Raw genomic sequence first — 25,436 nt, forward strand, 5'->3', positions numbered from 1 at the left:
AATATAATATTAAAATAATGAAGCTTGTGTACAAACACAAACTGTAGGTTTGTATCTGTTGTGTTTTGGCTTGTTCTTTCATTGAAGACATTTTATTCAGCATAAATACTTCATAATAGTCCGTCAAGAAGTATGCAAACTACTCCTAAAAGTGTTTTTGATTTTATTTTAGATTTTTTTTTGTTAGATCAAATGTTTACAAAACTAACATTGAACTTATTGAAGTTTTACAAATACTAGAAGTAAGCTTCAATAAGAAGAAAATAATGATCGAAAGTAACCGAAGACGTTATTTTTGTGTCGGATGTTTGAGCTAGCGTTAACGGCTGTTTCCGGTTAGCACTCCGGCCCAGGAGGGGGCAGTAAAGACTCTTTTAGTTGTTTTAGTCACCGACACATTTCGAAGAAGAACTTGGACCAAGGTTTTGCAGAGAGTGAACGACGATCGGTATGTATATATGAAACATTTATTTAACTTTGAAACCAGTCTCTGACATTTAAATGTAGCTTTTTCTCCGTGTTCCTCAACCTGCTTGTTCCGTTTTTTTACCGGTCTGTGAACGAACCGCAGGAGGCTAACGTTAGCTCCTGCTAGCATGCATATCACTGAAAGCAGCTGTTGTGGATGGACCTCCACCTGCAGATTAAACAGAATCAGTTCTGTTTTAGGATTGAATCGTATTGTTAACCTGAGTTTAACAGTCCGGTGCTTTCAATTGTTTTCAGATATGCAAATCCGCTCAACATTTAACTGTTAAAATGTGGAGGTAGCTGAACGTTGGGGTAAAGGCAGCTCATCTGATTCGCTTAAATTAAAATGATCAGTCATACTCTGGCCTAAATGTGGTGATTTTCTAATTTTAAGTCTGAAGCTTTGAATGTGTCGGTAAAAATATAAGCTTTGATCACTTGACAGCGCTTTTAAGCACACATTGAGGGTTTAATGGGGGTTGAAATGTCAACATCAAACAATGTTTGCTTCAGGTAATTAATGCAAAAATGCACCTCAATTCTTTCTTTCTCACAAAGATTAACACTTCTTTTTAATTGTTCACTATTTTGTTAATCTATCATGTAAAATCTAAACAACAATTGAAGTTTGTTGCAATATGATCTGGACATTTATCTGCAACATGCTTTATTGTTTTGAGCTGGTTTGGTGAAGCATAATTTCCAGTTTTTGAGGTTGTTTGGTTGTTATGCTGATGTATTCCTGTTTATTCTGGGTTTAACCATGTCTGTTGCAGAATTTCTCTTTTTTTACTTTGACTTTGTATCATCTCCTTTTATTATTTGTAGATATTGTAAAATTTACTTAACACTAGGAGGGCCAGGTTTTCAAGACCCTGTCCAAACTGACGACTCTGATGGCTCAAATTAGCCTCCATTCATCCATTCTTCTATTCTTCTATTGTACATGTGGTCGTTGACCGTCAGGCCAGAAGGTAGGGATGTGAATAGTCCATGTTGGGGGTGGGTATCTATGATACCTACAACTAGTCAGTTTAGTTTTGAAGCATACATGAAGCGTTTTTGGAGAGATGTGACTTTTTGCAGCTGATCCATGATGTTGTGCTGCATTATCCAGGTCATTTTGCCAAATATACATAGAGTTTGCAAAACATACAATCTGTTTCAAAAAGTATGCAAAGGTTTTTCTAAAAGAAATGAGTAATGTTTCTCTTTGAAATAAAGCTAAGAGGGTATAAAATGACAAAATTTCGTTCTGTATACACCCTGTGCATTGAAAATGACAACAAAGTCAGTCGAAGTCTAAGGAACAATTGTGCAACTGTGAGATGCGTTGAGGCCATTACCAGGGTACTTAAGGGTACTTAGGCCATTTGGACAATCTCAGACTGAATAGGAGTGTTGTCTACGTGGACTACCTTCGGCCCTCCTAGTGGCTATTTAATCTAAATGGTAACTTTGTAACAAGTTTGACATGTAAATTTATTTCCCTTATAGTTTTAACACACCACATTTGTAACCAACTTTGCACTAAGAATATTTGTTGCAAATACAGAATGATGGTCATTTTGACCGTTTCTCAGCCAAACCTCTCTCTACTGAGGGTTTATGAGGGCTAGCTACAGCTAATGGTGTTCCTGTTTATTATATTCTTTATTTGAAGCAACTTGATGTTTTATATGATTAAACATAGATTATTTCCCTTTCTACACATATATATTTTTTCTGAAATACAAACAGGTCATGGTTTGGCTCTTTTGAGTCATATGGCCACTACAAGAGTTAGCATGTCTGTTAGCATAATAAACAACCTGCTGCAAGGCTCACTGCAGGGACAGAGATAAAAGTTGTAACATTTAAATCAAGAAACATGCCCACTTGGAAACTACTGATAAATTTAAGCAACATTTTAGTTAACATCCTGCACCACCGAGTATATCTGCTTCTTTTAACCTTTTATTTTGTTTAAAGTTCTGCTTTTGTTTGGCCAACAATAACCTCAAGTTTTGTCTCATAGTTAAAGACTGAATTAGGTTCTTTGCCCAATAACAATCCATTAACAATCCATCATAAAAACATGAATTTCAAACAAAATGAAAATGATCCTCTCTGCTTTTTTAAAGTGTTGTTTCTGCTTGCACTATTACATTGATATTGGGTATTTAGCATATATTATGTTTCTCCTAGACTGATGGCGTGTTTTAACCTGTAAACCTACATGGATGCCTCAGAGTTACTTATACAATAATCAAACACTGCTTCTGTACCCTAATCTCTATTCCAATTATGCAATGTTAGTTTCCTTTCTTGGTATAAATACACTCAAATTTACCCAGATTGGATGTTTATTATTTTAGTAGCAGACAAAGTAATTGTAGTTTTGTCATGTTTCAGCTTCTCTTCCATTTTTGTGATGTTTCCTCAAACAGGAAGCAGCAGGAAGCTCCTGGCACATAAACCCTTCTGAGGCTTTTGTATGTGGAGTTTGTGTGTTTTTCTTCCAGCTTTCGCCCAGAGTCCAGCAGACATGTAAGGTTACCTGGATACTCTGAATTGCTCTTAGATGTGTGTCCGTCTGTACCATCAGTTCTCCTGTGTCCTGATGACCTGGCATGTGGGTACCCCGCCTCTCATCCATTGACTACAGAAGTTGGCACCACCCCACCACAGCTCTGCCAGGGATTAGGTGGCGCATAAAACCCTGTTCTTTCTGTTTAATGTTATCCTGCTGCAGATTTTCCCATTCCTGGTTATGAAATTTGCTTATGTTCTCTCAAACTTTTCTGTATTTGGTTTGCAGCTGTGATTTTGTTTTTAATGTGACAAAGCTGAAGTTCTCCCCAGGAAGGTCCTGGATAGGGTTAGGGTTTTTCCTAACTTTTTCAATAAAATGGATGTCTCTTGAATGTGTAAGGTACTAGTAATGGTCTTGAATATCTCTTAAAGCAGATTGTTCGTCGCCTTTCTCCAGACTCAAGTTGAACGTTGTACGGTGAAGCGCAAGGGTCCAAAACTTTCAGCATCTCTGTTGCATCACAGAAGAGACTGAAGTGAGTTCAAAGAGGATGTGAATCCACAGCCACCTGCTGTTCTTTTTAATCTCTTCAATGATTCATATTTTTTTGTCTTAATCAATAAAGTTTGGTTTAGAGTTGGTTTGAAGCTTGTCTTGCTATATCACCAATTCAGTTGATATTCTTTGCGCTTGTTCCTTGTTTTTTAGTTGTTGCGATGTAAGAAAAAAAGATAATGTTCTGTTCCAAACATTTGTGTCTTTACCTCTTCTGACCTTGGTTTCTCTCTTTTTATCAGCCCTGTGATGTTTCACCCTTTTTGTTCTCTCTCGCCAGTAAAAGACCTGAACTTCTTAATGTTGGGAAGAATGTGAAGCTCACCGGGCGATGGCTGATACCTGTGGAAGAGCCTGCTCTACTCCACGATCTGCTTTCTCTTCAGCTTTTGTGTTTGGACTGTTGCCTTCTCTTCTGCAGAAGTACAGCTTCCACCATTTCATCCTCGGCGGTGTCTAAGCAGCATCGACACAGATTACCAATGTGCTGTTGGTGTTAGTGTCACAACTGGTACCGTAATTGTTAAGAACCTCACGTCCGCACCGTCCTTCCCTGTGGTGAGGGTGTTCAGCACCTTCACTTCTGGAGAATTGGTAAAGCCATGTCATTTCCACCGTACAATCCCTATTCCTCCAGGAATCAAAATCCCACCCAACGTCCCACCGACCGTCCAAACTTTAGTGAACAGTCAGACATGGACCACTGGATGTCACGGCACCGAACGGAACCTGATTCAAACTTTATCTCTTCGCCATCATTTTCTGGAACTGGTAAAATTTCAGGAAGAACTATTCCTCAAATGTCCGAGCTGCCGATGACTTACAGGCCTGAACAGATGATGGCCAGGTCAGAAAGGGACCTTGAAAGATCACTTGGTGGCAGAACCAGACAAGAATTGGTGCCGCCGCGTTTAAGCCATGGTTCTCGCTTTTTCTCCGCTCAAAGAGAAGAGTTCCCTTCCACCAGTGTAGCGTCGTATGGTGAAATGGGCAGAGATAGGGAGCCCCAGGATGAAAGTGACAACAGCTCCTTGAGCTGGTTGCAGATCTTGAAAAAGCCCACAGAGGATACTCCTGTGAAATTTCATTCGCCAGCTTCATCCGACTATCCCAGCAGCAGTGATGGTAGGTTTTTTGCATCCAGCGAGAGACGACAAAGTAACCAATCTGTGTCCGGTTCCAGACGTTATGAAGACCCAACTCCAAGCGAACCAGTGCATCCTGACGAGCCTTCTCAGTCTCAGTCACAGTATACGCCAGAGCTTGCCGCCGTCCTTCTTGAGCAATTTGGACTTGAAAAAGAGGACTTGGAATATCTCCTGATGTTCCCTGAAGATCAGATAAACTCTGATAATCTAGCTCTGATCTTGAAGCAGATTCGCCTCATGAAGGAGAAGAGAGCCTCAACATCGCCCGACTCTGACCCCGAACCCTCCACAAGCTTCTGTGAGCCGGAGACGCATAGCAGCCCTGAAGTGCCAGAGATACATGAGGACGATATCTCTAGGATTTTTAAACCTGCCAAAGTGATTGACTATGGACATACTGGGAGCTACACTGTGGTTGAGGAAATTAAAAACACCAGTAGAGTCACCAGTGGTGGGACTAAACGCGTGCTTGATGCTTTTAGCAGCACCAGTTACAAAGAACCATTCAAACAAACTACGTCAGAGGTTCCTTTACCTGGCCTGACAGCTTCTCCTACCAGCTTCACCTCAATGAGGAGTTCTGTGACTCCCCAAAGCAGCAACCTACCCAAGTTGCCACAAACTCAATCAAACCAGGCTCCTCAAAAGGTCCACATCCCTTTCATTTCCCCAGAAGACGACAAAGATTCACCTAATAAGCCAGTGGTTCACCAAACCCAGGCTCCAGAGAAATTCACCCCCACCTTTGTTCCTGAAAAGGTAGAATCAGATCCACCCAAACCGCTACAGAGCCAACCAGCCCAGGCACATGGGAGGCCCTTCACTCCGCTTGTTCTGCTAAAGAAAAATGAAGAAACAAGGAAAAGACCAAAGTTTTCAAGTGCCAACCTCCTGAAAGACTGTTCTCCGCAAGGGGAGGCGCAAGATTCAAAGTCTAGTACTTCTTCAGGTGAAGGCGGCAAAGTTGGTTGTAAGCAAGATAATCGTACTGAAAATCCTCGTAAAACTCAAGAGCAACAGCCAGAGGTTTTTAAAGAGCAGAGGAAAGATAAGTTAGCAAACGTTCAACAAAGCAAAGTTGCAACGGACACAACAAAGCCACAGGCGAAGGAGCAAACTAAACCACCTGAGGAGTCGCATCCTTTGGTCTCCAGGTCTCTCACCACTCCTCCAGCTCAGGCAAACACAGAAGCAAAGAAGCATTACAGTTCGTCAAAGTCCGTGTGCAGCAGCTCAGCTCCGAAGGTGGCGATCTTCAGGGGTCTGCCGTCAAGGTCGATGATCAACGATTATGCGTGTGCCGCGCCGCCAGCCTTTCCACACCGGTGCACTCTGTGTGACAGAAAATTTGAGACCATGAAGGTAAGAGGAGCAGGGTGTTCATTATTCTTACATTATTTTATTTGTTGAATATTGGAGAGAACTCATGTTCAGTCACTTTAAATAATTAAAATCATGTGAAAATTTAAGTCTGTAATTCTTGGGATTTTTTTTCTTAATCCAGTGTTTAGCTGTTTTCTCTAATTCGGTGAATTGGAGAAAATAGGCATGAACTGGACTTTTGTGACTTTTCCTCCAATTTCTACAGTACACCAGTGTCCGGTTCTCCATTTTCCTCTTCTTCCTGCCCTTGACTCGCATTGTAGTTGTCCCAGGTTCTGTGTTGTGATCTGTCCTGACCCAAACCTGCATGGAAAGCCGTTACCAAACGCTGAGATGACACAGAACTGAGGATGGCAACATCAGACCTGGCCAGAGCCCAAGAAGATTGTTTTTATCTACTGTGTGATTTCTGTGTTTCCTGGTTTTAATTATAAAGATTTCTTAATTACTAAGCCAATTTGTTGGGTGTAATTTTTAATGGACTGTTGTTTACACAATGCCTACTTATTTAGATATTTATTAAAATTGCAAACAGTGCGATAATAACGGTAGAAGTCAACATCTTCAAAGTTTAATAAGATGCGTCTGTTGGGTTCGGTGTTGGGAGGGGGGAAAACATTTTAGCAATTTTTAAAGCTTGTTGGTTGTGAAACTCCTTCCTAACTTTTCTTTGTTTTGACAACCAGCATTGGCTTTTCCACCACAACTCCACCGTTCACCATGAGAACCGCAAGCTCCTCCGGAAACAGTCAGTGGTTTTCTTTCAGTATACGTTTTCTTTGTCATCTCTGATGTTGAGTTATTTCAAATGGTGACGAGCTTTCTACTTATAGCTTGAGTATTGGATGCATGCTAACCAGCCTCCCTAAAGAAGACAATCTTGGTAGATGTAGAGTTAGATGTCTGATTTGCTGCCTGTCCAACGTATAAATGTGTAACGCTGATTTATAACCAGGCGCTATAAAAGTTATAACCCAACCAGGAAGTTCATTGAATTGTTGGTATGTTTTGTGTTTTATGTCATGTAACAGCAGTGTGTTTGTTACCTTGTGGTAAACGTCTTTGTCTTGTAGTCTGGCTTCCTTTACTCCTGTTGTTTGCACACTTCCACTGCGTTAACAACAAAGTTAATTTTTCACTTAGCGCTTTTGCTAACTGTGAAAATGCTTAGACGCCCCCTAAATAATTTTTTCCGAAGTACTAATTTTCTTGGCCGTTTTGTAATGTTTCAGTTGAATGAAGTTCAACATTTGTGTTGAATTTTTTGTTAGTCTTCAAGTAGATAGATGTTTACATTCATGCTCTTATTTTGAAGTGGGGGATGTTTACGCAGCAGTTCGGTTTCCTCTCCTCGTTCTCTCGCTTTTTGACAAATAACTATTTTAAACATGAAGCACGCAAACAAAATAAAACATGAACAGTAGAGAACAACATACAAAAATAGCTAAATACAATGTCTAAAGACAATATAGAGCCTAAAAGTCATAATGTAAAAATTTTATTTGTGCTCAAGGGTTGTAGTTTTTCTAGGGCAGAAATATTTTGAGTTCAAGTTGAGACGTTAGCATTAGCTTCTGCTAAATACAGGTGTAGCGCTTTTCAGTGCTTTAAGGGTTAGCGCTACTAACGTTTTAGCTAGCACTGCCCACCACTGCTCCAATCTTTAAACATAGTTTGAAGCAGATTTAATCTTTTAAAACTAAAGTTATTGGGGATTTTATATCTAAGCTCTCTGATAAACTTATCGTATTAAATGCCCTTTAGTCCACGACATATTTATATGTAGCTACTGTCCAGTAGCCTTAAAATCTGGTGTTTTCTACAGTACTTGTATTTTCTGTCCAAGTCAGCACTGGACTGTGCTGTGGAAACTTTTGGAATGTTTTGAAGAGAGAAATATTGATTAATAATTAATGTTTATTGACTTTCATCTGTGAGGTTTAGAGAACCGTCTGTTTGTGTAACATGTTGTCACCTTTTATATCAACTTCGCCTTTTTTCTCATGCCTGAAGAGAACAAAATATAGAAAAATATTTTACCTATAACTGTCTTTTCAATATACAGGCATGTCTGTTTAAATTTTTGATGCTTTTCAGTGATATTTTGGTTTTCATTGAGAAAAGCTACTACTAAATTAGTAGTGGAGCAAAGTTAGCTTGAATATACTTGATGGGGGAAGTTTAACTTTGAGTTTCTTAAGTGGAACAAGCTGTGCATTTTGTTTTTGTTGTACATTTAAAAAAATATTTTATGAATGCCTCTCACTTGTGCAGATAACCTTCTTTTGCCAAATTGTGACCCGTTTCCTCTTGTTTTATTGCTACAGATATCCAGACTGGGACGGTGAGATACAAGACTGGAGGTAATATATGTATATATTTTCCAAATGAAACCACATCAATTTAAACTGAGAACAAGCAATGTTTACAAGTTATTTTCTGTTATTCTCTCTTGTTGCTGCCCTTGTAGAGTCTCGGATAAAAGACCTACAACCCAGCAAAGGAGTCGTTCTCGTTCCCACAGCTCCCACCGCCGCTCGCGTTCTTGCTCACGCAGCCCACAACGCAGCCGCAAGAAGGGAAAAAAGGACAGCAGCAGCTCCCGCTCCCGCTCGCGTAGCCCTCGACGTCACCATGACTCCAAGAGTAGGAAGACAAACTGGAGTTACAGGTACTTAGATTTAGAAAGTTTAAAGCTGCTGCGCTTTTCTGAAAGCATTCTAAAAGTTCTCAAAAAGTATCCATAAAACCCATCAAGGGACCTAATCGAATGCAAACTTTGATTAGGTCCCGGTCTCGTTCCTCAAGTCCTCGGTACAAGTCCAGCTCAACCCACCATTCCCATTCCCGATCGAGGAGCCGCGAGAGAGAACAGAGAAAGAGAAGAGAGAGACGATCGTCGTCGGAAAGATCGACACCTGAACGGAGGAGGTCGACCAGTGCAGAGAGACTGGCGAAGAGACTGCTGGAAGCATCAGGTTTGATCAATATTTTATAATCGACAGTTTAAAAAATTTTTTTAAGCGGTTACTTCAATTTCAAAGTGAAAACAAGCCTAAATATATGTTCCTGATCAGGCCTGATTTAGTTTCCCAGACCTCACCAAACCATTAAATGTCTTTAGTGTGTGGAGTTGGGGTGGAGGAAGCATTTTTGGGCTGAGGCTGTTGGTCCTTGACAAAACCGTTCAGGGTTCAATTTCTTACCTTGGGATCTTTGCTGCTTGTCTTCTGCCCCTTCTTGCTCTACCCGCTTCCTGTGTACATGCTCTGAATAAAAGCTACTAGAGCCAAAAAAAAGGAATGTTGAAGAAATCAAATCTTTTTTGAATTAGGAAAACGTAACAGAAACCGAGACACATCATCAACCTAATAGGATATCTTGTAGAAGAAGAAACTCACTGTCGGTATGTAAGATTATCTTATGTTAGGAAGAGACTCACATCATCTGCATAAAGGGTTATTTTGTTTTGGAAAGAGACTCGCATCATCTGCATAAAGGGTTATTTTGTTTTGGAAAGAGACTCGCATCATCTGCATAAAGGGTTATCTTGTTTTGGAAAGAGACTCATATTAGTAGCATATCAGGTTATATTGGGTTAGGAATATCAGGATACAAGAGCGTCTTGTTTTATAAAGTTACTCACATTATCAGGTTATTGGGTTATCTTGTTTTATGACACGACTGACATTATTAGCATGTAAGGTTTTGTTGATGAAATATGTTGTGTAGTATTGTGCCACGTTTTTACGTTTTTTTTTTTTGTCTTTAATCAGTGGGTAACATCCAACCCACTGATTGATTGATGGAAAGAAAAAGAACGTACCAACCCAGTGATTCTGTTGATCCTTTTCCAGGCGTCCAGTCTCTGTCGAAGCAGTCGGATTTGGAGGCGGTGGTAAAATCTATGACCCCTGCTTTACTGGCTGAACTCAAAAAGCGGAAGACAACACCGTCATCATTTTTTGTTACAAGGCCTAGTCCTAAGGAAACTGAGGCAAGTAATTAAGTAATGCAAATAAACCCGTGAAAGTGGAGAAAATACAAATCCGTTGATACCGATCACATCATCAGGTCATCAATACAAGTCTCCATGTTTTTTCATAATATTAAGGTCTCTGTGTACACGTCCTCTTTTCTCTGTTTTTCCAATCAGGTTTACTCAGCGTACGCATCTTCTGGATACAAAAACAGAAACATTGAAACATCTGAAAGAAAATCCAGAGTACGGTTTCTTATGACACAAAAACTAAATGTCTGCCCTGAGACTCTATAAATATTTACTGTTTAGTTTCTGTCTGCTCTGTAGGACGACCCGAACACGGTGAAGCTCAGAGGGATTTTCAGCAATCACTCGTACAACGACGTGTGGAACGCCATGGAGTCGTTTGGGAAAGTCGAGTCAATTGTGCTGTATAGATCCAGACAGGAGGTACGTCTTAATAAAGGATTAAAAAATGGTCAAAAAAATAATTTCACGAAGCTTTCTGTTGACAAATAGAAGGCAACTCTGCCCCCTGGTGGTGGACATGTTTCTTAAATTAATGAGAGGATCTAAAAGTAATCTTAATTCCAAATATAAAACTTTATTACAGATTTTGGTTCCAAACTAAATTCGTTATTCTAACTGCCTGAAGAAAAACTAAATTGAAAAAACTTGTGGTTTACAAAAAATCTGCATAACTTACAAAATGAAAACTGATTTTTGAAGAATTAAATAAAACGCTTCAAATAAACAACCAGAGGGAAAAACATCCTGAAATGTGTGTTTGTGTTTGTTGTGCACATGCAGGCCACCGTCATTTTCCAGGAGGAAGATGATGCAGAGGTACTTCGCAGCATGGAGAGCTTCGACTTTAAAGGAGACACCATCACCGTCGTCACTGCTGTGTGTAAAAAAAATTAATGATTTTTTTAAATTCATTCTTCACGAAACGCTGAAAATGTTCATGTTCGGAAGAAAAATGCCACAAATACCAGCTTCAAAGTGAAGAAAAACTGAATTTATTTCTGAAATGTTGTATTAACAGTTATGTATTTGCAGGACTGTGTTTTCGTACCTCCTGCTTCCACTTCTGCTAAACAACAGAAGAAATCGTGAGTTATGTTTTAATAATCCTCCACCTCATCGGTTTAGTTGCGATTCTTTCCGTTTCTTCTGGTTGAACTTTAACCTTTCATCGTTTTCTCTGCTGACTCAGTTGTCCTGGAGACGAAGCGGCTAAAGCAGAAACGTCTGCAGCTGCAAAGAAACGTAAAACGGAGGGAGACGGATCGGGAATTAAAACCAAAAAACCTGCAGCGGCTCCCAAAGAGTCGGATGAGAAGCCTGATGCTGCCGATACCGTAAAACCTACAAACGATCGGGAAGACGTTCCTGCACAAGAAGAACGTCAGGATGCAGAAGAAGGTAAATATTTTACTTTCTGCACACATATTTTTTTTAAACGCTCCAGAGACTCACAACATATCGGCTCCATCGTTGGTATTAGTCGTTTTTTTAACGCATCGGTTCGATAAATAAACCTGGATTGATATTTATTCTGATCTGTTTATGTTTTTTTTACCAAAAGTGTTGAAACAGTAGTGGAATGTTTATAATATCGGTAAATATCGTTTATCAGCCATAACAGCAGCATTAATACCTAAAACGGCCCATTTTATTTGAAAACAAGTAATAATCAATTAATGTCTTCAGCTGTTAGTTTGATTGTGTCTAAATTCACACTAAAATTTTAGTGTGATTTTAAATATAAATTGTTTTCAGTTACTGAAGTTAATGAAACAAGCCTCATAATAATTATTTTTATGATTAATGTTGCTGCTTTATATCTAAAATGGCGCAAAGATGATGGTGGATCAACTGTCTGTTTTCCATTGAGCTTCTTGATTTGTGCAAATTTAACCACAAGAGAACCAAATGTTTATATTTTTATATGTTTGGTTTTGATGCTAAGATATTTTTGGAAAACTTACTGAGTGGAGCACCAATTATTTGTGGGAAAATGTAGGAAAAGGAATAATTTAAATAACTTTATGGTCACTTTTGGTAACTTCATGTTGCTGGTATAAATCCCTGCATGTGTCTTGATTTTCTCTTTGCTATTTTAGCTCAGAAAAACTCATTTAAACATCGTAAACAAATAATTAACCAAGGATAATCTGGTGATGGGTGGATTTTACTGTTTGCAGTTCTAATTATTCAGTTATTTCTCTAAAGCTTCGTAGGACTGTAACATGTGGGATAGGAGATATTCCTGATTCCTCATCAGGACTCGTTAAATGTCGCCTCTTTCAGACTCTGAGGTGAAGCTGGAGTCGGAACCGGCTGAAGTGGATCCAGGTGACGATTATCACCTGGACCCGGAAACCTCCCTGACGGTCGGAGATCAGCTGAAGTCGCTGCTGCTGAAGGAAACTTTCAGTAAGAAACCCAGAGTGTTTCTGAATCATAACCTCCAGCTTTAACTCTTGTTCTCTTTTGCTTTCAGAGTGTTTTACAAGCGAGGAAATAAAATCGACGACAGAAGTGAGTCGCCTCAATTTTTCACGCAGTTTAATCGACTTTGTTTGATCCCAACTGTTTTCTTCTTCTTTAGTTTCCTGAGGTGTTTCTGATCAGCAACCTCCCAGATGTTGAAGCCTGCAGCTACACGGAGGAGGAGCTGACCGAGCAGCTCGCTCCGTTTGGGTTCGAACACAAAGTCGACACCATTTACTGCCTTCCTCAGTCCGGCCTGGTGAGCTCCAGATTTACAACCAACCTGTCGTTTCCTTGTATTTTTCATTTTTTTCACGCTTCAATGCAGAGTTTGTAGAGATGCTTGATGTTCAAACTGCACAGTTTTGTAATTGAGTTCCGTCTAATGTTTGATTAAAAGCAAAAATTTGGAAAACATTATTTACAGTTGAAACCAGATATTTTCATCCACCTGACAAAAAGACACGTACATTTTTTCCCCTCCATTAAGTCAGACTAAACGTCTTTTTTTGATCAGCTAGAATCACCAAAATGTTTTATATTTGCAAAAGGCCAGGAAACATGGCGAGAAATTTAATTTGAGCAGGAAGATCATTACGTTGTTTCAACGTAATGAATATTTATTATTCCTAATGGCTCAGTGAGTTATTGATCATCTTGTATTTTTTACTTGTACGGTGTGAGATGCATGTCAAAACATAACATTTTGTTATATTTTAGTTTATGTTGTCCCTGCCGTAGAAAGCAGAATACCATCACAAAATATTATTAATAACAGTAATAAATAACGTCATATAATAGTGAATTGAAACCGTCTTTTTTGAGTTAATTTATATCGTTTTGTTCTCCAAAGTGCAGTGCAGGAAAAGTTTGAAAACTTGCTTTTAAAGTGCTTGAATTTTACTGTGGGAAAAGTTTTCAAACCCTGAAAATGTTTCAATCATTAAACAAATTTTAATATCAACAAAAACATTGAGATCAGTTGAATTTGAAGCGCAAAACGAGCAAATCTTTTGTGTTCCTGCAGGTTTATAAATCCTAATGTCTTTATAAATCCTGATGTTTTTATAAATCCTGATGTTGTTGTTTAACTTTCCCATCAGGCTTTGGGCATCATGCCGAGCGGCAAAGATCTACAGAACCTCCTGACGGAGACGTGGGACGGCGTTGCCTTTAGGGGGCAGCAGATCTGCATCAGACCTGTTTGTGGCGGCTTCCCAATGACGCCTGTAAGCATCAGATCGTCTTGTTCATGTTTAAAATATTTATATAAGTAAACGTCAACAGGCTAGCATGCTAACTTCTGTCATCATTTGGCAGAAATGTTGTTTCTAGGTTATACTAACAAATAATTCCAAAGTTTCAAAGACTTGTGAGTTAAAAACACTGGATTTAACTGATTAGTTTGTTTCTGTTGTTTACTGAAACTAAGTGACCAATGGTGCTTTTAGTTTTTAACATTTAGATTTAACTGTTGGTAATCTATAAAAGTGTAAGAAGACATTTTCCATCCTGGTGACCATTTTTCTTTTTTAAACCTACTTACCTGCAACATTAACTAAAGTAGAAGTTATTTTTGTTTCTTCTCATTTCAGTCTTTAGTTTTATTGTTTATAATTAGTTGCTTTTAAAGTGTCGGTTCATTTTATCTGCTCTCGTTTCTGTTCCAGTTCCAGTTTTATTCGGCTCTGATGAAACGGATTCGCCGTGTAAGTGAACGCGCAGCCACACACTCCGCTTCAACCCGTCAGGAGTTTATCTGCATAATATAACATTTTAACCAGGCTGTGATTGATTGTTCTTATAATGAAGTAAAATCATAATATTACAAGAATTCAGACATTATATTAGGAGAATAAAGTAGCAATTTTATGAGAACTCGCATGAAAAATAGCAAAATATTAAAATAAGGAGTAAATCTTAAATCTGAGATTTTATTTTTAACATCTCAGATTATTTCCGTGAAACATCGAGATTATGTTCTTAGTTCACAGGCAGGGCTGGACAAACGCGTCACAATACAATGGTTTCATGTCTGTTCATATCAATAATTATTGATTGGTTTTTAAAATTATCTAAAATATTGCCAAACTAATTTTATTATTTTTAACCAATTATGAGCAAATCCTTAAACTGCTGCTGCGCCAGTTACTTGACATGTTGTTGCTAGGTAACCAGGAGTTGCTCTACAAGTCGTTGCTAGGCAACCAAAAAGTGAGTCAGCTGATTTCACCAGCATTTCCTCTCTGGCTGTGAGAGGTTGAGTGAAGCTTTTCCTCTTCCTGTTTTGGTTCTGGATCGAAGTTCATTGAATAATGTTGAATATTCTAATTATCTATTTATTGATCTATTGATCTATTGTCCAGCTCTATCAATACAAGTTCCTTTTTTTTAACTTTGGGGCCTTTTCTGAAACATTCAAGTCACTTCCCTGGATTTTCTCGTCTATTTTGGACGATTAAAGCCTTCAGAGCCTCTGATTGATCATATCAAATCAGTCAAATGCCATTTAAATCGGCTGTTTTTATGTAACATTCCTGACAGTGTGTGGATTGTTCATCTGGTTTAAATGTTTGCCGCTTTCCTCCAACCAGAACGTCACAGACGACGGTTCCAGAACCGTCTTCTTCCATGACGTCTCTCACAGCGAAACCCAGGAGCTCAGAGAGTTTCTCATGAACGACTTTGCGGTGAAAAACTTCCTGCCGCTTCTCAACAAGGTATCGACACACCTGGACCGTGTTCTGCATCCCACTGAGCTCCAGCCGGACTCATCGGTTTGTGTCTCCAGGTGTTTGTGGAATTTGAGTCGAGCAACGACGCGGATCTGCTGGGCCTGTCGTACAGCAGACAGGAAGGCGGTCGCGCTCACAAGCTGCTCAGGATGAAAGCGCCGGACGCCATCGGCGATTCACGAGGTGCGACTTCCTGTAGGGATCAAACCAATTTACATCTCTGAAGGTTTACTTCTCTGGGACACAAACGCGCCACAGACTGACGTCTATGACGGCCACAATAAGACAGGAAATACAAACACAACCTATTTTCTGCGACTTTATTGTCGTATTTTGAGTTTATTCCCAGATTACGACTTCACTCTCATTCAATCTTATTCTTGTAACATTCTGACTATTTTTTCTTGGCCCTTGTACTGGTATACAGTTTTTCTGCATCAAATAATTAAGAATGTTTGAACACATTTTCACAGCAGATCTTTAAAGGTTATTATATATTATAAAGTTTTAAATTGAGATTTGTTATCATTGTGATTGTACATAAAATAGACCAGCGTGTTTTTGCAAATATATTGAAATAGAAGGCAAAAAAATAAAGTCTGCCATGTCCTTCAGGGGGCGCTATAGTTTCTATGTTATTACAGAATGAAAACCAGGTTATAAAAAGTATTTATTTATATTATATAGGAAAAATCCTCAATATGAAAGATGAATTTTTATGGTGAAAATAAAATCTAAAAACAACTAACAGAGAATTACCTGATTTATAACCAAATGCCTAGAAAACAAAGAACTTTTGTTTTTTAAATTACTTTGAAAATTTGCTATTAATTATCTTTTAATTCTTATGCTCTTTTAGAAAAGTTCCTAGAGGGTTTTATCTTTGAAAGGTGTAAATAAAATGTACTGACTGAAAACCTAAACCTTTTAATTCCTCTTGAGAGATTTTCCTCTGTCTGCTGTTTTCCACCCCAAACATGACGACCCTCATCTGAACTTTTAACCTTTCGGTTTTATTGCTGTTCAGCCGATGATATTCTCTCCTCCCCCAAACAGGGAAATATAACTTCACACCAAACACCAAACCGCCATTTTGGATCACCATGAAAACCGACCCGTTTATTTTCCCAACGTTGTCTCCGTGGTACGACATCCCGAGTAAGAGACGCCGTTTACTTACCCAGAATCCCCCTCACCAAAGGCAACTGGGCTTATTTATTTACGTTTTCTCTTTTTCTCCTCAGATTACATCAAATTTAAAAAAGTCTCCTGCTTTACGGTAAGCTGGTTGGTTTTTCTTTACCACAAGTAGCCGAGTTCAGCGGTTTAGACATGTCCTCTTTACTTTGTGTTCAGTTTTAAAAGGTAATAACATGAAATAAAAAAATGTTATAAAATTTTTTATTGTAAAAAAAAACATTTATACACGGAAGATGATTGAGGCCACTAAAAAAAGTTTATTCTGACTTTTTTCCGAAACCTTTTTTGCTGAACTTTTGCAAAGAGAAAATGATACAGTTCAGTCATAAATGGTTCTTTTTTCCCTCTATTGTAACATCGAGGGAACAAAAGGGGGCCGAGCAATTTTACAAGATTACATCGTTTGTTTTTGGCAAAATTCTGACTTTAATCTCATAATCCATAATTTAGTTTTTGTTTTTCAGGTGTCTTAATCCTCTTCTGTAAAACATATTGAAGTATTGTGGCCAAAGAACATAATCTCAAATTGATGTGTTTATATTTTGAACTTCCTGGTTGTGCAGGAAGTGGACGGTTGGAGCGTGGCGTCCTTCGCCGTCATGCTGACGGACCTGCCCACCGACGGCTACACGCAGGAGGACGTGGCCCGCCTGGCGTGGCCGTATTTCCCAGAAAAGACGCTCAGGGCGCTTTGCTCCAACGTGGTCGTCCTGCCTCTGCAGAGGAGGGTGAGGAGCCGACAGCCAGCTGGAAATCACTGCAGGGAATCTGGGGATGTTAATCTGGGAATGTCTGAGATTATGATTTTTTTTTTTTTTTTTATGAGACTAGGATTATTGTGAAAACAGGAAATAAAAAGGAGGGGGAATGTCATTGAGTGACGTTAGCTACACAGCTTTAATCAAATTAAGCGAAGTTGGTGTCAAACGTTTGTGCAGCAAAAGATTTTTGCCGCCATCAATTTAAAAATTATTATTAAATGCTTCCAGAGGTCAAAGGTTAATTGGACAGTTCACGTAATACAAAAAAATGTTTTTTTTTGCTGTTCTAATTTTTAAGCTAAAGTACGTTCTGGCACAAACAAATATTTTTGCTGCACAAACGTAGCACAGCTGATTGACACCATGTTTTGTTTGCATTTTTAAAATCAGGTTAATTGCAGGGTCTGTAATTGAAGCATTTTAGCCAACAAAAAAAGCAACTGCTGCTAAATTACTGAATGAATAGATATGAGCTCAACAACAGAAGCGTTTCTGATCATTCATGGAACTTTTCTGAAAAAATATTTCTTCATCAGGAGTTAAAATCTTTCATTATGACACATGGATTTATATTTGTGGCTGTAATAGAGAACCATCTCTCTCTCTCTCTCCTTCAGGCCTTTGTTTATTTCAGCGACTGGTCGACATGCAACCGTTTTATCAAAGATCATCTGAATAAAGTTTTGAGCATCAACGACTGCCAACTCAAAGCGTTCCTCGCCTTGAACATGGAGCATCATGGCGCCAGCGAGGCACAGCACCTTTAGAAACGTTTATCTGAGTAACAATAAGAAATTAATTATAGAGGGAAATTAAAATAACTTTTAAAATCACAGTTTAACTTGAAATATGTTTATTTTTTCCATCTTTTTTGCTCTGAAAGACATTTAAAATGGTTTTACATTGTTTCCAGAAACAAACGATTTCTTAATTAGATGTGTGTTTTTTGTCATCTTTTGCAGGAGATGTTGTACAAAAATGTGATGAAATGGAGCAACAGTGTAAGTAAGGACTAGTTTAAACTCTGGTCTTATTGGATCCGTCCTGAGGTTCTGGTTGTTTCGTTTCTCAGCCGGTTTCCGACTCGGACCCTCTGGAGGAGCGGCTGCTGTCTGTGGAAACCTTCGACGCGTCTCCAGATATCGTCACTGTGGTCATGAAGGTGGTGGCGTCCATCACTCCCTTCGTCAACTTCCTGCCTCTCGCCAACAGGGTACGATGAGGCGCAACGATACCGAAATACCGAAAAATACTGAAATAAATACACTTTATGGTTTAATTGGGGATAAAAGAGGAAAAACTAAAATAAAAAGGTTGATTAATGTAAAAAAAAAAAAAAAAATCAGATTAACGAAAGTCAAAAAGAAGCATTTAAAATGAAAAACTGGGATTTCAGGAGTTTATTTGCTACATAAATATAAATCTCGGTCATTCAGATTCACGTTTAATATGTTATAAAAAAACCAGATTATTTTTACTTATCGTCTTGATTCTGTTTTTTTCCTCAGATCTACATTGAGATGTCCGACTCCGCTGCTGTCGCTCGAGTGGTGGAGAAAGTTTTCTTCCTGGACGATTTAACTGAAGATGAAAACTGGTTTGTTTTTCTGATCAGAAGTTGAGAACATGGTTGCCGATGCCTTTTATTTACTTATTTAATTTCATAAATTTCTCCACTCTTTTTGTAGGACGAAAGTCGGACGCATCGAACCGTAAGTTCTCCATTTGTGGTGCCAGTTACCCAAACAAACATCGATTTGATTACAACTAAATGTCTAAATTATATGAATCTTCTCCTGTATTTCCTTTAAACCTGTTATTAATCTGACCACTGGTTTTATCTTATTGTTAGTTATGACCGATAAACATGAAACCTGCTCATCAATTGTCCATTGATGATGAGAGAATAATATTAATCATATAAGCGGTTAAAAAGCATTTAAAATATTGTTTACTCATCTGGTGTTTGAACACTTATTAAAAATCCAGTTGATCTTTAGTGACACTAATTAAACTATAAGTTTTGCCAAAATGTCTGTGACAAAATGGCAACGACACTGAATAAATACAGAAATTGCTTGCCCTACCTCATTTGCCACCAGTTCCTTTCTGCTGCTGCCATAAATCACTAAATCTTACCGACTGTTTTTGTATAGTTTACAACTTGGACTAAAATATCTGGACTAGAAACTTGACCAAAAATACTGAAAATCAAACTTGTTTCTTCCTTCATTTGGTCTTCTGTTGTAGGTTGGTGACTCTACAGCAGCGACTGCAGCTAACTGGAAACCTTACCATTGACCTCGAGACACATTTGCAATCTGTTAAGGCTGAACGACAAGTGAGGCCGAAACCCAAACCTCCAAAAGGTAAAACACATAAAAAATAAGTAGGTTTCTGTTTCTGGAAACATTTAACACCATTTTCCTTCAAAAACAGAAGAAGGAGCCGCCGGTTCCAAGTCCAAGAAGACGGAACCGAGTGAAGAAACTCCTAAGGACGGCGAGAAACCCGAGACTGCTGCTCCAAACGTAGCAGAGATTCCTCAAGAAGAAGATAAACCCACTGAGGGTGCGGTGGCACAGACGGACCAGCAGGTGTCAGTAAAAACCGAAAAGTCAAAGACTGTAACTTCAGAGGTTCTGGTAGAAGAAGCATCAAGTAGAGATCAGCGTGACGGTTCAGAAGGTTCTGGCCCAATTCAAGATGAGAAAGACTCTTCCAACGTGTTTCCTGAAGCAGAACTTTCAGAGGAAGTGAATTTAACTGATGATCAGTCCATAACTGAATCTGAAGGTCCAAAACTAGACGATGAACCCACAGTGGAAGAAAAAACAGACGATACTTCAACTCCGCCAGAGGAAAAGCCCAGAAGGAGCACAAGGAGCAAAGCATCTAAAGCTGAGGAGAAGGAAAAACCTGAGAAGAAGCAGGAGACAACGGCTAGGAGATATACGACGAGAGCAAAAAACAGCAAAACAGAACAAGAAGACGCACAAGAGACAGAGAAAGCTACTAATGTAACACCGGACGCTGCTGAGGAAGATCAGCCAACGGTACAACAGAAACCGAAGAGAGGAAGACCAAAGAAAAACACCGGAGCAACTAAAAAACAAATGGCCGCCTTGAAGAAGGAGAGTCTCGACCAAACTGTCAAAGAAGAACTTGACGAAACAAACTCAACGGCTTTAAAAGAAGACGTGGAGATGGCGATTAGGGAAGAAGAAAAAAATGAAGCAAAGGATGAACTCAGCAAAAAGGAAACAGACGTCATGATACCATCTGGAGAACTGCTGGTCTCAGAGGAGCAGAGTCCACCTCAGTTAGCCGGTGGCATTGCCGATGCGGAATGGTCCAAACGGGAAGAGGAGGAACCAAAAGAAGCTGGAGAGGAAGATCAACCAGTGGTACAATGGAACGCAAGGAGAGGAAGATCAAAGAAAAACACGAAGGCAGCTAAAAAACAAATGGCCGCCTTGAAGAAGCAGAATCTCAATAAAACTGTCAATGAAGAAGAAGAAGAACTTAATGATGGGACAACCTCAGCCAGAAATGAGGAAGCTGCAGCTTCTACAGGTGATCAAGTTCAGGTGATGATGAACAAAGAAGAAAGAAGTGAAGCAAAATATGAAATCAGCAAAAAGGAAAGAGATGACACTATACCGTCTGGAGAACTGCTGGTCTCAGAGGAACAGCGTCTGACTCAGTTAGCTGGAGGCGCTAGCGATGCTGAAGTAACGGTATCTGGTGTAAAAGGGTCCAAACAGGAAGAACTGGAGGAACCTGCTAATAATGTGAAAGATGCTGAAGAGGCACAGGAGGTTGAGGAAGATCAACCAGCGGTGCAACGGAAAGCAAGGAGAGGAAGACCAAAGAAAAACACCAGAACAACTAAAAAACAAATGGCCGCCTTGAAGAAACAGAGTCTCTCCAGTCCAGTAGCTGATGAAGAAGGTCCTGCAGAAGAACCTACTGATGATACAAACTCAACTGCTCGTAAAGAAGATGGAGAGAAAACAGTGGAGACGGCAAGAAATGAGGAACAGGAAGATCCTCAACTTCAAGTTGTAGCTTCTATCGATGATCGAGTTCAGGAGACGATGAGCGAAGAAGAAAGAAGTGGAGCAAAGGATGAAGTTAAAGCTGAAAGAGAAGACACAATAACAACTGGTTCCACACAGGAGCAGAGTCTGTTAGCTGGTGTTAGCAATGCTGAAGTAGCGTTAGCTGGTCCTAATTGGTTAAAACAGGAAGTCTTGGAAGAACAGAGTCTGACTCAGGCTGCTAATGACATGACAGATGCTAATGTAGCTTTAGTTGCAACAGAAGATTTCAAACAGGAAATCCTACAGCAACCAAGTCTGACTTTAGCTGGTGTTAGCGATGCTGAACTAGCATTACCTGGTGGAGAGGAGATCAAACAGGAAGTCTTGGAGCAGCAGAATCTGAGTGTGTTAGCTGGTGGTGTTAGCGATGCTGAAGTAGCAATATCTAGTGCAGGAGGGTCCGAGCAGGAAGTCGTAGAGAAACAGAGTCTCACTCAGGCTGCTAATGACGTGACAGATGCTAACGTAGCTTTAGTTACAACAAAAGATTTCAAACAGGAAATCCTACAGCAACCAAGTCTGACTTTAGCTGGTGTTAGCGATGCTGAACTAGCATTACCTGGTGGAGAGGAGATCAAACAGGAAGTCTTGGAGCAGCAGAATCTGAGTGTGTTAGCTGGTGGTGTTAGCGATGCTGAAGTAGCAATATCTAGTGCAGGAGGGTCCGAGCAGGAAGTCGTAGAGGAACAGAGTCTCACTCAGTTAGCTGGTGGTGTTAGCGTTGCTGCAGTAGACTTACCTGGTACAGAAGGGTCCAAACAAGAAGCTTTGAAGGAACAGAGTCTGACTCAATTACCTGATGAAGTAACAGAAGTTAGTGTGGATTCATCTGCTGCTAAACAGTCGGAAGAACTCATCTTAAGAGGAGAAAGTCTGACTCTGTTAGCTGAAGATGTAAATGTCACTAATGAAGATTTATCTGATGAGGAAAGATCCAAAATAAAAATTTTAGAGGAGTTTTTATCTCAATTTGCTGATGATGATGTTGAGAATTTACCTGCTGCAGAGAAAGAGAGTCTGACTGAGGCTGCAGATGATGTGATAGACGCTAAAGTAGCATTAGCTAGTATGGAAGAGTCCAAACAGGAAGTCTTAGAGGAACAGAGTGCGACTTTGTTAGCTGGTGTTAGCGATGCTAACGAGGCTTTAGCTGGTGCAGAAGAGTCCAAACAGGAAGTCGTAGCTGGTGATTTAACAAATGCTGATCCTGAAGGAAGAAAACGGGACGTTTCAGAGGAACAGAGTTTAGATCAGCTCACCTGTAATTCAGAGAATTTATCTCCAGAAGAATCTGTAGCAGGACCAAAAGAAATGATACCAGAACCTGAGACTAAAACCAATCCTGACCCCTGGGAGGAGAAGATGGAGGACAAAGATGGCTCTCTGATGTCTGAGGTGACCATAGTAACGCATTAGTGGGTTCATATTGGTGTTTTTGTCAAGGATTTGGCTAAATAATCTTTTTTTTTTTTAGGTCTTGTTGGATGGAAATGAAACGGAGATTAAACCAGATAAAACCCCAAAATCTGCTGAGTGCAAACATGAAGGCGGCACAGGTTGGTTTGTCTGAATGTTTCCAGGTTTATGTCCGTTTTCAACAGCAGATCGTTTATTTACTGGGTTTGGATGGAAATAATTGAAAATGATTGAATTTCAATCAATTTTTCTCAAAATGTGGAAAGTTTTTAATATTCAAACTGCAGAGTTTTGTAATTAGGTTCAGTCTAATGTTTGGTTTCAGAAGTAAATAACATTTTACAGATTTAGGCTTTTTCTCTGCTATTTTCATACATCTAAAGAGGCAGACTTTTTTTTAAAAGTCTGTTAGAATTATCTCTATTTTCTAAATGCCAGAAAATGTGAAAATATTTTTTAGATTTTTTTTTTGTTTTTTGTACATTTAAGCATTAAATTTGAGCAGGAAGGTGTTTTACCTTAACACGAATTAATTGGATTTATTATTACTTATTGATCTGTGTAATTAAAACAAAGGTTAGCTTATATTTTATTATGTTAGTTATTGTAATTGGCAGATTTCTTTTGTTGTTAAATTAATGTTTGGTTTTTGGACCAGTTGGGTGTATAAGGCGTGAGAGACATTTAAAAACATAAAATTTAGCTTTATTTTAGTTTACCTCGTCTGTGCTGCAGAATGCTACCATGTATGATGTATAATAGTGAATTAAAACTCTTTTTCAGTGTGTTTGTGTCCAAAAGATGGGGCTTTGGATAAAAATATACAAACTCTGCATTTAGATTTCCTTCTGAAGTGATTTGACTCAAAAATCAAACTTTATTTTGACAAATTTCCAGTTTTTTGTTGGATTTTTTTCATGCTGGACTGGAACAAATCTGTTCATTGTGAAGGAAAATAATCAGGCTTAGTGCCGCTGCCAGGTTGAAGCTTTGATTTGTTGTTTCAGATGAGACTGTGAACATTGTAACAGCAGAAGAAGAAATAAAGGAAGTAAAAGCTCCCAGAACCAGAGGCCGACCCAGAAAGAAAGCGAAGAGGACTCCTGGTACCGACGAGACGTTTAAACGGAGAGACATGGACACAAATCCAGAAAAATCACTGAATGTTTTCTTTTCTTTTAAAGTGAGAAGGTCCGCCAGAGGTCAAACGGTCAGCGCTGAGCCAGAATTAGAAGAAGAAGAAGAGAAGGAGTCCAGCTTGGCTCAAACAAAAGGTGAAAAATCCAACATTTCCATGAAAAAAAAGGAATTATAAAAATAAATTTGCATCAGAGAAACACGACATGAGTTACTACACTACAACACCAAACATGTTTTACTGGCCGATAAATTATAATAATGTCGTTTTGACCGTTTTCTATTCAACTACAGCTTTTCAACTCCAAGGAACAATTTTTTTAATATTCAAAATAATTAAACCAAAGCCTATAAAATTTATTATGGCGTCTGAACTAGTCCTGTCACGATAACTAATGTTGCTAAATTATCCCAGCAGTTATTGTGATAAACATTGTTGTTTTAGACCGTCTTCTAGTAATATAAAGGTAACGGCAAAGAACACACTCTAAAAGATCAATAAACTTTATAAGTGATTTATTGCTGCAGGCTTGATCTCAAAACAAAATTGCCACTTAAGACTTTTGTAAAAAGTAAAGGTGCAAATTAATTACTCTGTACTGTATGTTAAATATTTCCAGCATATATGAAACAAAAAATTTTCCAAACAGTTTTTGTTCCTCAAAGTTAGACGAGAAGTTTCCTACATACATTCATGTTTGAGAAATGCAGACTGCCAGCGTAAGGTAACAGACTTTTGAGCATCAGGATTTTAATTTCTTCTTCTTCTGCAGAAGCTGGCAGACAGCGGAGCGAGCCGGTCGGACCTGCAGCAAAGAGAACTCGATCCCAGTCTCCAACTGTTGCTGCCAACGTCAGTCTGCCGCCATTTGACCCGGAACGCCCTCTAGGTGAGAACGGTTTCTCATCCAGATGTTTGTTTCCTCTGCTCAGAGTGGAGCTGCTGGCGTGTTAGGTGGGTTTAACCCCAACTGACGGTGGAAATCTCTTTTTAGCACATGAGCTCTTTGGAAAAGCCAAAAACCACCTCCAGTTAGCATAAATGATAGTCTGTGGGCTTTCTTTTTGAAAATTTTAATGTTCTTTTTTTGCTGATTCAGGTCAGGAGTTCACGGTCCAGAAACTGGCGTATTTCTGTAACCTTTGCTCGGTTTTCTACCTCAACGAAGGCGCTGATAAAGACCTGCACTGCTGCAGCAGGACCCACTACGACAACCTGCAGGTAAAAGCAGACGTAGAAAACGTGATGTTAGCGCGCCGACCGCCTCGCGTTGACGCTTTTCTCTTCCTCGTTTCAGAGACATTACCAGGAGCTCCAGCAGGAACCTTCAGAAAATTCCCAGGGTTGGATTTCTGACTGAAAATAAATAACGATGGAGAAAAAGTTTTTCAGTGATGAATGAAACAGATCTGATGATTAAACTTTGTACTTTTTTTTTTTCTTTTATTGGATTTGTCTGTTTGGTTTAATTAATAAAAGAAATGCCCTCATTGATTTTCCTGTACATATTTTAATTGCTAACTTTGT

General features: G+C 39.1%; 1 protein-coding gene across 6 annotated transcripts; it reads left to right on the forward strand.

Moving 5' to 3' along the window:
- The first annotated feature begins 396 nt into the window (after positions 1-396).
- On the forward strand, positions 397-25,413 carry LOC116732400 (uncharacterized). 6 transcript variants are annotated; one of them, XM_032582527.1, is made up of 36 exons: positions 397-448; positions 3,443-3,521; positions 3,822-6,051; positions 6,759-6,820; positions 8,400-8,435; positions 8,543-8,743; positions 8,860-9,050; positions 9,930-10,069; positions 10,229-10,297; positions 10,382-10,504; positions 10,865-10,960; positions 11,117-11,169; positions 11,274-11,482; positions 12,371-12,496; positions 12,564-12,601; positions 12,672-12,812; positions 13,657-13,782; positions 14,224-14,262; positions 15,148-15,273; positions 15,345-15,471; positions 16,345-16,446; positions 16,533-16,567; positions 17,052-17,216; positions 17,867-18,001; positions 18,212-18,250; positions 18,322-18,462; positions 18,758-18,846; positions 18,938-18,961; positions 19,500-19,618; positions 19,689-22,750; positions 22,830-22,911; positions 23,779-23,877; positions 23,956-24,045; positions 24,682-24,798; positions 25,009-25,130; positions 25,207-25,413. In XM_032582527.1, exons 3-36 carry the CDS (start codon positions 4,144-4,146, stop codon positions 25,267-25,269), a joined length of 8,295 nt encoding a protein of 2,764 aa, XP_032438418.1. In that variant the 5' UTR covers positions 397-448; positions 3,443-3,521; positions 3,822-4,143; the 3' UTR covers positions 25,270-25,413. The 6 variants fall into 6 exon arrangements, with proteins under 6 accessions (XP_032438418.1, XP_032438416.1, XP_032438417.1 ...); XM_032582525.1 differs by having other exon boundaries at positions 405-448; positions 3,418-3,521; XM_032582526.1 differs by having other exon boundaries at positions 434-448; positions 3,421-3,521.
- The last annotated feature ends 23 nt before the right edge of the window (positions 25,414-25,436 follow it).

Source organism: Xiphophorus hellerii, chromosome 14, assembly GCF_003331165.1.
Source record: "Xiphophorus hellerii strain 12219 chromosome 14, Xiphophorus_hellerii-4.1, whole genome shotgun sequence".
Taxonomy (NCBI): domain Eukaryota; kingdom Metazoa; phylum Chordata; class Actinopteri; order Cyprinodontiformes; family Poeciliidae; genus Xiphophorus; species Xiphophorus hellerii.